Below are 13,316 nucleotides of genomic sequence, written 5' to 3'. Positions count from 1 at the left end.
CTCTGCATAGAAACTAATCCGCTTCCAGGTTTTATTTTCAAAGTTGAACAAGCTGCAGTTAGAAGCTGACTACCATGCACAGCTGTACCAGATTTTTCACTCGCCGTTTTTAGTAAATCCACCCCATTATGTTAAACTCCTGCGTAGCTCTTCCTCCCTTAGGCTACTTTCACACTGAGGCATTTTCCAGGCACTAAATGGTTAAAAATAGCCCCTGAAAAACGCCTCCCCTGCTAACGGGGGTGGAGTCCTGCAAGCAGCATCCTTGGGGCATTGCGGGAGCAGTGAATACACCACTCCTGAAACACACCCTGCCATTGCGGGCACTTTTAACCATTTTTTGGCTGCTAGCAGGGTTTTAAAGCCCCCTGCTAGCGGCCGAAAATCTCTGCTAAAACTACACTAAAGCGCTTCCCCGGTGTTAAAGTGCCTTTTTAAAGTGCCTTACAAACCACTTTGACCTACAGGTAAGCCTAGATTAAGGCTTACCTGTAGGTCCAAGGAACGTCTCCTAAACCTACACGGTTTAGGAGATATTTGCCAAAAGACAGGCACCGCTGTCAGCGGCGATCTGCCGTGGGTGGCGGCTCCCCTGCGAAAGCGTGGGAGTGACGTCATCGCGGCTCCGTCGAATGACCGCGCCGGAGCAGTGAGACCCACCAAGAAGATGGAGGCTCCATACACAAGGGGACAGCAGTGACTTTGCTGGCTCCTGTGTCATTTAAGTGACACATAATGGGCTACAATGCGATGCATAGTAGTCCATTATGCTTTACCTTTGCAGGGAATTAGGGTTTTCTTCCTCTTTAAGTACTTTTTACCTAAAGCCAGCTCACCCTAACATGTTTCACACATAAAAGATGTATGCAATGCTACTCCTACTGTAATCATACATAAAACAAAAAAGACTCAAAAACCATATAAGCTGACAAACCTATTCACAAGTGCAATGCCACACAAACAAGATTAATATATACAAAGTAACATTCCAAAATAAACCATTATATCTGTCCCAAATGCTGGATAAAATAAAACCCTTTTTTTTTTTTTTCCCCCACACTGGGAAAAAAAATCTACACATGGGGGTGTTGCTGACCAGTCAAAAATGGTCTGCCCTTGCAGCACTGGACAGGGGAGAGAAAACAGCAGGGATTTCAAAACCCTGTACCTCGGGATTAGCTTGTGGGAGCCTTGGCGGATCAAGATTGCAGTAGGCAAGAACAGCGAGGACTGGGGGATGGGGGCGTGGGATCCGGTGTCAAGTCACTTTTTTACAGATTTTCTGTAAAGATGAATTACACTTTAAGGTGAGAGTGAGTGAATGAATGAATGAAGCACTGCAGTGGAGAAGGAATGGTGTGAATCGCTGAAGATTTTTTGCACAGAGTGATAACAAGTGTTTTATATAATCTAGCACTTGGAACTGATAAAAAGTGAAATTCCATAACCATTTTATGTAGTAAATTTTTGCTTGTGTGGCACTGCACTTGTAAATAGGTTTAAGCATATATGGTTTTGAGTTCTTTATTTTATGTATGATTACAGTAGGAGTTGTGCTGTAGATCTTTCTGTCCTGGGGCTGGTGAAGACTGCTCCCCTTCCCATTTTCTGGAGGATCTTATCATTGGAGAAAACTCTCTTGTTTCCTGATCTACATTCCGGCGGACAGGTTGTTTTCCCCCTACGTCTATCATTCCTTGGACTGGTCCCCCAATTTGGACACCAGTTGACAATGCTGGTGTGCTTCCACCATTAGGAAGAATTGGAGATCTTGCTGTGATGAGAGGTTGTTTTGGATCCTGAGGAAACCTTGTGCTTTAACCCCGTCCACTATGCGTCCTTCAAGGACGTGGGGTTTGTTTGTTTTTTTTCTTCTTCCCCCAACTGGTTGCTTCTGGACATGAGGGAGTAGTCCACGCACCAAGGTGCATTCCAGACCCTGCACTGCAAGTTGGAGGAGGGTATTAAGCATTATACTCTGGGCCATCTATATGCTAGATAAGCCACTTTTCTGATTCTGTTTGGTTTTTCATTGTTTTGGTTTGGTCAGGTAAAACCGTTTTCCTTATTACAGTCTATGGTATAATTTGTGTACCATGTTATTCTGCTCTCATTTTGTAAGTATTTTCTTGGTCTTGTGGCTTATCTCCCTGTATTAGTTACCACCTGCTCCTGCCCCTCTCCTACCAGCTGGGGTGGTTCAACCTCATCCGGTGCCAGGTTTATGTGTTGGTCCTTCCTTAAGCTGTACTCGGGCCATACGTTTTTTTGCTTACTTTGGGCCTTTTAGAAGTTGTTTGCTAATACAACCCCTCAGTTGGCCTGCATTTTGGATGTCCTTAAAGTGTAGACTTCCTGTCTGCCTCAATGGATGAAAAGGAGAAAAAGGATTTTTGTATTCACAATAAGACTTTTTTTTTCTTGTACTCACATGGAGTACAAAACCCCTATTTTATTGTAAACGTGTGTGGAGAACATAGCATATTACAAGCTATATTCTGAACTGGAAAAGAAAAGTGAGATCTATAGTATATTCTACACAAAAGTAAACACAACCCCTGGGTGTAAGTATGTCAACTCCTTTTTTTTTTTTTTTTTTTTTTTTTTTTTTTTCATAGCTGTAAATTGGCTATGTGGCAAGAATGAGGTACATGACTGTTCCTGTGAACAGAGTATAGTAAGTTAATGTGGTTGGAAAGGTAGATTTTTTTTTTTTTTTTTATAACCCTAAGGCCCCTTTTACACTGGGGCGGTGCGGCCGTCGGCGGTAAAGCGCCGCTATTTTTAGCGGCGCTGTACCGTCGTTTTAGCGGCGGTCTGCGGGCGCTGTCGGGGTGGTTTTAATCCCCGCTAGCGGCCGAAAAAGGGTTAAAAGCACCGCTGCAGTGGCGCTTTGAAGGCGGTATTGCCGCGCTGTCCCATTGATTTCAAAAGATGCTCCAAAGATGCAGCTAGCAGGACTTTTTTCACCGTCCTGCCAGCGCACCGCTCCAGTGTGAAAGCGCTCCGGCTTTCACACTGGAGTGAAAGGGGCCGGTTTTTTCAGGCGCTATTTTTAGCGCTGTAACGCCTGAAAACCATCCCAGTGTGAAAGGGGCCTAATGCATGCTCTGCATTAAGATTAAAAAACCCTATGTGCAGTCCCCCCAGCCCCCCTTTATGGTTGAGCCCAATCTTGATCCATCGCTGTGACCGAGAGCAGCGACCTTCTCCATGCTCTTCTCCTTACTGGGTATGAAGACAACAGCCGGAGCCTTCTCCTGGCAACTGCTGCTGTCAGTCACTGCCAGTAAGCAGGCAGTAGGGGGTGGGGCCGAACTGCGCGTCAATGGCACACGGCGCGTGGCTTGCAATTGAGTCCACGTGTGTCACCATAGCAAGCAGCTTGCTATGGAGGCACATGACAGGGGTCCCCAGAAGAGGAGATCGGGGTTACAAAATCATTGCATGGAGCAGTTAAGTATGACGTATCCGTTAGACCCCTTTCACACAGTCGTTTTTCAGGCACTTTTGGACAAAAAATAGCGCCAGAAAAACTGCTTCCCTGCAGTCTGTGTGAAAGCCCTCGGACTTTGAAGCGATGCGCTGGCAGGACATTAAAAAAAAATAAAAAATAAAAAATCCTGCGAGCAGCATCTTTGGAGCTGTGAAGGAGCGGTGTATACAACGCTCCTGCCCATTGAAATGAAAGAGCAGCACTGTTGAACCACCGCTGCATTGGCGCTTTGAGGGTCGTTTTAACCCCTGCTAGCGGCCAAAAACCTCAGCAAAAATGACGGTAAGCTATTTAATGCCGATGCCCCAGTGTGAAAGCAGCCTTATTTAAAAAAGAGATGCTTACAATCACTTTATTAAAGGAGAATTGCAGCCAAAGCTTGTTTTGGTTGTACTTCTGTAGATCACAGGAGTGCAGTTTGTTCTGCAGGGAGCCAGTGACTGACAGATGTTTGATCACTCGGTTCTCAGTGTTAGAGCCGGCAGGGGACAGATGCAGTATCGGACCGCTGCTGCATCCACCTAGGTAAGTACGATTCCAGAAAAATCACAAATCCCACAATTCTCTTTTAATATAACTTTAGGAGTGTATCCAGCTGAAAAGCTGTTCCTTGACAAGTTTTAACCATCTCCTTCAACCCAGGATTGTTTACAGGAAAAGTGAACATTCCCTAGGTAAAGACTTTCATCAAAGTTGAGCAAAGTGAAGTCCATGCTTCCACATTCTCAAACACACTGTCTCTGTGTGGAGGACATCTTGGTTAATGATTGGGCTTTCCTAAAGTCTGTTACCGCTGTCCCTGATGACTGGTGATCTCATGACTGGTGGGAGAATATGAAGGAAACTGCAGTACGGCACAAATGGGGAGATCTTTGTATTGCAGCTTCCTCTCTAACAAGAACAGTGAGCAGCATATGTAGTGACATCCCAAAATGTGGTGAGACTAATAATTGTGGTTAGTAGTGCCTTTGATAATTTCACGCTACAGATTTGGAGGTAGGGGTGCAAAAGATTATCTCACTACAAATATGGAGGTAGCATTACCCTAAATGATCTCACACTGAAGATAGATATATATATATAATCTAATGGGAAGGCTTGCCTATCGGGAAGTGCATATCTGTTTATCCAGAAGGAATTTAAGACACAAGTTTGATTTTCAGGGTCCTGTTTGGGTACAAATTTACATTTCTAGGTATTTCCTAATAAGACAAGAAATTTTTGCTTTTGAGTTCAGCTCCACTGCAACTACTGTAACTTGAATTTAAATTGAGCACTAACAACTAGGTGGTGATAACATAGCTGCTTGTATTCGCCATCTCACAAGTATCGGCTTCATTATGCTGCATGGTATGCCTAGGCTGGTGGAGTGGGTCTTGTAATGTGTGGGGTGTGTTTTTTTTTATTTATTTTTTTTATTTATATATATTTTTTTTTTTTATACATTTTAGACAGGATATTGGAGCCTATGGGTGAAGGCTCTGCTGCAGCAATTTTTTTTCTTTTTTCCAGACCAAATTGTATCTCAGAGTGAAATATTTGACTCTGAATGCAAATGTATTTATCCTTTAACATTGGCGAATAGTTTCTCTACACCATTTATAATCCTGTACACGTTTTAGTAGATAAGTGTGCTGCATCAGATGACATTGGAACAGCCACAAAAAACCTATAACAATACATACTAGAAGTTACCAAGTACACAAGGTCAAAATCTGGTGACTGGTATTGGTAACCTTCCATACAGTAATGGGGTAGGATCAGTAGGCACGGAAGTATCTCCTGATTTTTATTAGATCAGTCTCTGTGTTTGATAGTCAGAGAGAGATGAGGACTTGAAGTGGAACTTTAGTCAGAAAATTAAGTCTTGCTGGATCACTTCAGGGTGGCCCCTTTTGCAGGTATAGTTATGTAAAGCATCAAAAAGTGCCTATACTGTTTAAAATCTAGTGATTCACTGTCCCACCCTGCTCTGCACATGCCCGGCTGCTCTCCATTTTTCATCTTTCATTGTGCTGAAAATCGGATACTAAAGGCCTATCTGTTGACAGCCTAAAGATTTAGTGCTGCTTAAGGGCTCTAGGCTTCAGAAAAATGGCAGAATCCAGCAATTTACAGCACACGCTATTTCTTTATCGTACATCATAGGCACAGAGCCTTAAGTATTTACTTAGTGGGTTATAGCTATCTTCATGTGTTGACACTGGCACACCCAATACAGGAAGTTGACTCCCCTATATAAACCCTCCTTCCAGGAGTACCTCCGTTTTTTCGCCAGTGTCTAAAGGTGTTGGCACGATTGAAGCTGTGGTCTGCGGAGCTCCAGGAGGGATCCATGCTGGATTTAAAAAGCCTCCAAAACCGGATCCATTCCACCACTGCGGCTCCAGGATGGTACCCGGGCCTTGCATAGAAGAACAAGGTTTTGCCTGTAACGCTCCTCTTTGAGGGCTGGACTCTTTTTGGTCTTGCTACATTACCTAAAGCTGTCCTGAGGGGTGCTATACATGGTCCAAAGGAGTGGAACCCCTATTAAAAGGGCCCCAGTCTTTGAAGGTTTAACCATGCTGCCTGCCGTGATGGGTAAAGTTTGGATCTGTCTGTTTACAGCAGTGTCCTGCAGCGAGGAAAAGGTAAGAGGAAAGCATAGCAACTGCAAAGTCCACCTATGACTTTTCTTTATATTATATGTAAAATGTCTTAAAAACTCCTCTAGAGGGACTAATAGTGTATAGACTCTGTTTAAATCTGTGCTAATACAGCGTGTGTCTCAGCAGCTGGGGGGGGGGGGGGGGGGGCAGTGTCTATCAAAGCTGAAGCAAGGCTGCCACAGGACACAGAAGCGCTGGTGCATGTGAGGGGTTTACACAAGCATTTGCAGTACAGGGAAAAAAACGTATTGTTTAGCATTAGATCTTTCTATGCTACCGCTGTTTTTCCTACTATTGTTCAAATAAATAGAACAGTTCTAATGCCATGTACACACGATCGGAATTCCGGACAGAAAAAGACAGATGAGAGCTTTTCATTGGAAAATGCGACCGTGTGTATGCTCCATAGGAATTTAGCTGTCCGAATTTCCACCATCCAATAATTGATAGTTTTTCCATTGGGGAAAATTGAGAACATGCTATCGGAAATTCCGATCGTGTGTATGCAATTCCGACACACAAATCACGCATGTTCAGATTCAACTAAGACGGAAGCTACTGGCTATTGAACTACCTTTTTCTAGTCCTGTCATACGTGTTGTACGTCACCGCGTTCTAAACGATCGGAATTTGGTGTGACCGTGTGTAGGCACGACAGCTTGATCAGAATTCTGTCGGAATTCCGTCAGGAAAACCATCAGAGCTTTTTCCGACGAATTCGGATCGTGTGTACGTGGCATTTAGAGTACCTTTTTTTGCTTTTTGTGCTTTTGCACTATTGCTTCAAGGCTTACTACTAAGGCACCAAAACCACCCCCAGGAGCTGGGAACTCCAGACATGGCTCCACATTGTCATCCTCTCCGGAGATACTTGACATGGCAAGTCATTGGAAGCAATTGGTAGTGCAACTGCTTTTCACACTTCAGCCCCTGTATACGAGACTGCAGATGCATTCTCCTCTGCCCTGCAGGGCTTAGAAGGAAGATTAGCAGCTTTAGTCACATCCTCCATTAAAGGGGATAAGAAGCATGCTAGATCCCTCTCTCCCACTCCAAACCCCTTACCAAGGGAACAGTGGGGACAGAATGAGGTATTGCCCTCAAACGATCGGGAAAAACAAACCGATTACTCCTCTGCGGAGGAAACAGTTGAAGTGGTACTAGAGGAGACAACTGTCCAGGGACAGTGGTCAAAACTCGAAAGAGCACTGCCCATCAACATCCTAGAGATTCGGGCAGTGCATCTGGCTCTGAAAACCCTGGACCTCCAGGTTAAAGGATTGTCCAGTCTGGATTCAATCCGACAATGCCAGGCTGTGGCCTATATCAGTCACCAAGGGGACACCAAGAGTCTCTCGGCTCAGAGAGAGGTGAACCATATCCTAACTTGGGCAGAAAGGAATGTCCCATCCCTATCGGCAGTTTTCATTCCGGGAGTAGAAATTTGGCAGGCGGACTATCTAAGTCGCCAGAAGTTATTCCTAGGGTAACGGTCTCTTCACTCCGAAGTGTTTCAGGCTGTTTGCCAAAGATGGGGGATTCTGGACATTAGATCTTCTAGCATCCAGATTCAACATGAAGTTAGTCAACTTTGTGTCCAGAACAAGGGATCCACTCGCATACAGAACAGATAAGCTGGTAACTCCGTGGGATCAGCAGGATCAAGCTGGAAAGAAAGCTGTTAATTCTGGTAGCACCAGCATGGCCCAGAAGGTCATGGTATGCAGAGATCGTAAAGATGGCAGTGGAGGGTCCTTGGCCTATTCCACTAAGGCCAGACCTGCTATTGCAGGGGCCAATATTCCATCCTACTTTACAAACGCTAAATTTAACGGCTTGGCTATTGAAACCCACATTTTTTTGAAGAAGCGTGGGCTTTCCAGGTCTGTTATCTCAACTTTTAATCAATGCAAGGAAACCAGAGCTGTATATTAGAGTTTGGAAAGCTTACATTTCCTGGTGTAAATCCAAGGGTTGGCACCCTCAGAGATATAATATAGGCAGAATCCTTGCCTTTCTACAATTGGGCGTAGATATGAAGTTGGCCAGGTACTATTAAGTGCCAAGTCTCAGCCTTATCGGTTTTATTTCAAAGATCGTTTGCTAAGCATTCTTTAGTCTGGGGTTTTATGCAACAGGTGATGCGGATTAATCCGCCAGTTAAATCACCTTTAACCCCTTGGGACTTGACTTTAGTTTTGTTAGTGTTTCAAAAACCACCATTTGAACCATTATAGCATGTTTCCTTAGCCCTTCTGACTAGGAAGCTGCTATTTTTGGCTGCTAAATCCTCAGCAAGGAGGGTTTCAGAACTGGCTGCTCTTTCTTGTAAAGAGCCATATTTGATTATTCATGAGGACAGAGTGGTGTTACGCCCTCGTTCAGGCTTTTTGCCAAAACTGGTTTCAGGCTTTCTTCTGAATGAAGATATTGTCCTGCCATCGTTTTTCCCCCAAAAAAATGTTCCAGGGAAGAAAAATCGCTACATTGTCTTGATGTAGTGAGAGCAGTGAAAATCTATTTAAAGAAAACTGCTCAGATTTGTAAGACTGATGTCTTATTTATTATGCCAGAAGGTCCTAAAAAAGGACAGGCAGCGTCAAACTCCACTGTTAAGTGGATTCAGCAAGTTATAATTCAAACTTATGATTTAAGGGGTAACATCCCCCTATTTAAGTTAAGGCGCACTCTACCAGAGTGGTTAGTGCTTCTTGGGCAGTGCGTCACCAGGCCTCCTTTGCTCAGATCTGCAAGGCTGCAACTTGGTCTTCGGTCCATACATTCACAAAATGTTACCAAGTGGATTTAAGAAGGAATGAGGATATCGCCTTCGGGCACAGTGTGCTTCAGGCAGCAGTATAAGTCCAAGGTCTGGGGGTGCCTTGCGGGTTGTTTCGCCCTCCCCTCAAGTAGCATTGCTATAGGACGTCCCACTAAGTAAATACTTAAGGCTCTGTATCCTATGATGTACGATAAAGAAAATAGGATTTTTGGAACAGCTTACCTGTAAAATCCTTTTCTTGGAGTACATCATAGGACACAGAGGTCCCGCCCCTCTACTTTTATGGGGTTAAGTATATTGCTTATATTGCTTGGCTATAAAAACTGAGGTACTCCTGGAAGGAGGAGGGGTTTTATAGGGGAGTCAACTTCCTGTATTGGTTGTGCCAGTGTCAATACTTAAGGCTCTCTGTCCTATGATGTACTCAAAGAAAATAATTTTACAGGTAAGCTGTTATAAAAATCCTATTTTTTTGGTAGCATTATTAATGTGGAATGTATGTTCCTTGCTAATGAACGTCCCTTTTTTTTTTTTTTTTTTTTTTGGATAAGTTATCGGTAAAGTTTCCCTTTAATTTGTCTTATGTTCCAGTTTGAAAAGCTGATGTCATTCTAAGTTGGAACTTTAACTTGGCCTACATGGAGGATTTCTTCATCTTTTGCCTACTGTTTTGTATTTGATTGTTTTGTCTTCTTCAGGACCTGCGGTGGACTGGTGGGCCCTCGGCGTTTGCCTGTTTGAGTTTCTGACTGGTATTCCCCCTTTTAACGATGAGACTCCAGCACAAGTGTTTCAAAATATTTTAAAAAGAGGTATTGGATTTATTTCCACAAGTGAACATGTCATCTGTTTTAAGCTGTGTAAAACTAAAAGTGCTGCCTTTTAAAGGTGGCACCACAAGATAACCACAATTGCCTTCATTAGCCATAAAGACTGTTCTGGCAATTCCCTTTTTTTTTAGTCCTTGTTTTCTTGATTTTGACATTCCCAATTGGGACAAGCCTTGCCCATTCTCTATTCTCTCTAGCGGGAGCTCCTTACTGGCCAATGATGGATCTCACTGGACGTGGAAATAGTAGGTAGATGACTTGCACCCAAAAATGTGGCGATTGTCAATGCCTTGGCAACAAAGCTAAACCAGAACCAAGAAGCAATTTTTTTAAATTTATAATAATGGACACCTTTATGGTGGCTGCTGTTGAATAGTTCTTCAGTAATTTACATTTTCTATATAGTTATATAGCATCTGTGTTCTTAATCTAGTTATTTTGATACTAGAATTTGATACAATTTTGAGACTTTATATTCCAAATATTCTGACTTTCTTAGATATCCCCTGGCCAGAAGATGATGAAACCCTTTCTGTCAATGCTCACAGTGCAATCAATATTCTGCTTACCCTTGATAACACAAAGAGAGCTGGATTAAAAGGTACTGTCTGCCTACATCGTTGCTATTTGTGGACTTTGTGATGATAAGATTTTATAGCTGTACAAGTTACCCACAATACTTTTCCAGGTGATCTAGAGTATGGAAATGGTACTTGAAGCCAAAGTTTAAAACCTAAAAATCATCACAAGGGACATACAGTGGATATATGTATCAATATTGGTGCAACCCTAATTTTAAAACGTATTCAGGCTTTCTGACACCAAGGATGGGACTAATGTATCCAGAGCAAAGTGGTTCCACAACTTTGACCCCTCCTGTTCTGTTCTTGGAGAATCAATGTCTACACATTCCATGGTACTTTGTTTACGGTGCCTGGGCTACTTGTGGGGGTATAAATGCTGGGGTATCTTCCTGACAATGGGTGTTAATTTTGTAGACTAAAACATTTTCGTTGTCTCTAAACTTTTTTTTTTAAAGCCAGCAGCTACAAATACTGCAGCTGCTGACTTTTAAAATAATGACACTTACCCGCCCAGCGCTCCTACGATGTCGGCACCCGAAGCCGATCTCTCGATCGTCTCTCGGGTGCTGCCGCCGCCATCTTGGGTATGGGAATCAGGAAGTGAAGCATTGCGGCTTCATTTCCCGGTTCCCTACTGCGCATGCGGGAGTCGCGCTGCGCAATAAGGATGGTCCCCGCTGTCTCTGGGATCCGTGTGTTTCCCAGCAGGCAGCGGGGGGACCTTCAGAAAGGGGCGTAGATTCTGCGGAAAGGGGCGTAGCTTCTGCAGAATCTATGCCGGAAGTGGGTGCAGATACCTGTACTGTACAGGTACCTGCACCCCCCTCCCCCCTGAAAGGTGCCAATTGTGGCGCCGGAGGGGGGGGGGGTTCCAATGAGCGGAAGGTCCACTTTAGGGTGGACCTCCGCTTTAATACTATTTTAGTTGACTAAAATACGACAAACTAAAACAACTGAGATGACTAATATACGACTAAATTTAAAATGGCATTTTAGTCAAGAGTATGACTGACTAAATTGAAATTTGATGGCAAAATTAACACCGGTCTGTAGTGCAAACCTTAATACCATAAATAACATATAATTTTTTTTTTTCACTTCAGCAGTAAATAATGAATTTGGAAATTGTAGAGAAATGCTTAAAGCGGGGTTCCACCCTAAAGTGGAACTTCCGCTCATCAGAACCCTCCCTCCGGTGTCACATTTGACACCTTTCAGGGGGAGGGGGATGCAGATACCTGTCTAAGACAGGTATTTGCACCCACTTCCGGGCATAGACTCCCACGGGAGTCTATGCTGTTTCCTGTCCCGCCACGCTGTCTGCTGGGACACACACGGGTCCCAGAGACAGCGCGGACCATTCCCATTGCACTGTGCGACTCGCGCATGCGCAGTAGGGAACCGGGAAGTGAAGCCGCAACGCTTCACTTCCTGATTCCCTCACAGAGAATGGCGATGGCAGCAGCCGAGCGATCGGCCTCGGCTGCCGACATCGCTGGACCCTGGAACAGATGAGTGCCCATTTATTAAGTCAGCAGCTGTAATTTTTTTGTAGGTGGAATCCCTCTTTAAATAATGCATTACTATTTAACTACACCCATTTGATTTTAGACAACTAAAATGTACTGGAGATTTAGTCGTCTAAATACAACTAAAGATTGCAGAAGACTAAAATGGGACTAAAACTAAAATGCCATTTTAGTCAGACTAAAACTAAATCAAAATTTGCTGCCAAAATTAACACTACTGACAATCATTGGATTGAAGTAGCAGCTTGGAGATGTCGCAAAATGGACATGGATACATGAGAACCTTCAGGCTCCATTCCACCTGCTAGTCCCGTACACTCAGGTGTGAATTGTGCGATTTTTGCCCACAATTCCAGAATTGTGGCAAAACATGGGATGCATTTGCGATGCCATTATTTCTTAATCGCACCCCAAATGTGGGGTGTTTTTTTATTTTATTTATTTATTTATTTTTTGCAACACCAAGCGTGCCTGGATCTGCTAAAACTTGGTACATGAGCTTTTTTTTGCATGTTTTTGAAGCAGAAGGCAGCCCAGTCAAATGAATGGTTCCACTTGGGAAAAAATAACATGCCACAAAAAAACATGGTGCAGCAGGTGTCGCTGCAGTACACTTGGATGTGAATGGAGCCTCAGGCATATTCAGTGACCATCAACTCATAGTATAGAAAGAAAGGAATAATGTTGAGAGAAATGCAATTACAAGTTTACAGACTGCAAAGAGAACATTGTTTTAAAACCTGTCCATGGTATAACATACTTCTGAGAATCAAGATTTATTTATATATATATATATATATATATATATATATATATATATATATATATATATATATATATATATATATATATATAAAATAGGTGACAGTTGGAGCATCTATGCTTCCCAAAGAAAGGTGGTACTATAGATAATGCCATATTGATGAAGAATATAATATGTATTTTTATAATGTAAATGTGTGTTTTTGTCTTTTTTTTATTTTTATTTTTTTTAACAGAACTGAGGGCTCATGCTCTTTTTCATGACATTGACTGGGACAATTTGCACAACCTTGAAATGCCCTTTATACCACAGCCAGATGATGAAACTGACACCACGTACTTTGACGCCAGGAATAACGCACAAGATCTCAAAGTGTCTGGATTCAGTCTATAGGCTGTTTCTCTCTGGGCTGCCTTCATTTCATTCTTTGTTGTGAGAACTGCCATATTTTAGTGTTTTTAGATGAAATCTGTTACTTGGTTTGGCTTTTAACCAAATTGTCCCCCCTCTCCCCCACTGTACAGAACTTGACGTATTTAAGGTGAGCTTGGCCTCACATTCCATGTACATATACATACTCTGCCTGCTTGGACTGGGTCCTTGCTGTTTGCATCCTACATTAAAGCATCTATTAAATTTGTAAATCTTTATGTAAAATTAAAGGTAATATAATTTCTTAAA

The 13,316-nt window shown here is 43.0% G+C and overlaps 1 protein-coding gene across 1 annotated transcript in view; it reads left to right on the top strand.

Moving 5' to 3' along the window:
- The window catches only part of MASTL (microtubule associated serine/threonine kinase like), a 53,875-nt gene extending 40,559 nt beyond the window's left edge, over window positions 1-13,316 (top strand). Inside the window, exons 10-12 of the mRNA XM_077491027.1 lie at window positions 9,628-9,741; window positions 10,259-10,360; window positions 12,871-13,316. Of these exons, the coding sequence (XP_077347153.1) occupies window positions 9,628-9,741; window positions 10,259-10,360; window positions 12,871-13,028 (374 nt within the window). The 3' untranslated portion in view covers window positions 13,029-13,316. The remainder of the gene's footprint in view (window positions 1-9,627; window positions 9,742-10,258; window positions 10,361-12,870) is intronic.

This window comes from Lithobates pipiens, unplaced genomic scaffold, assembly GCF_037356315.1.
Source record: "Lithobates pipiens isolate NorthernLeopardFrog02 unplaced genomic scaffold, aLitPip1_a1.2 Scaffold_19, whole genome shotgun sequence".
In the NCBI taxonomy this organism is placed as follows: domain Eukaryota; kingdom Metazoa; phylum Chordata; class Amphibia; order Anura; family Ranidae; genus Lithobates; species Lithobates pipiens.
Note: the sequence above shows the minus strand (reverse complement) of the source record. Positions and strands in the feature narration are given on the sequence as shown.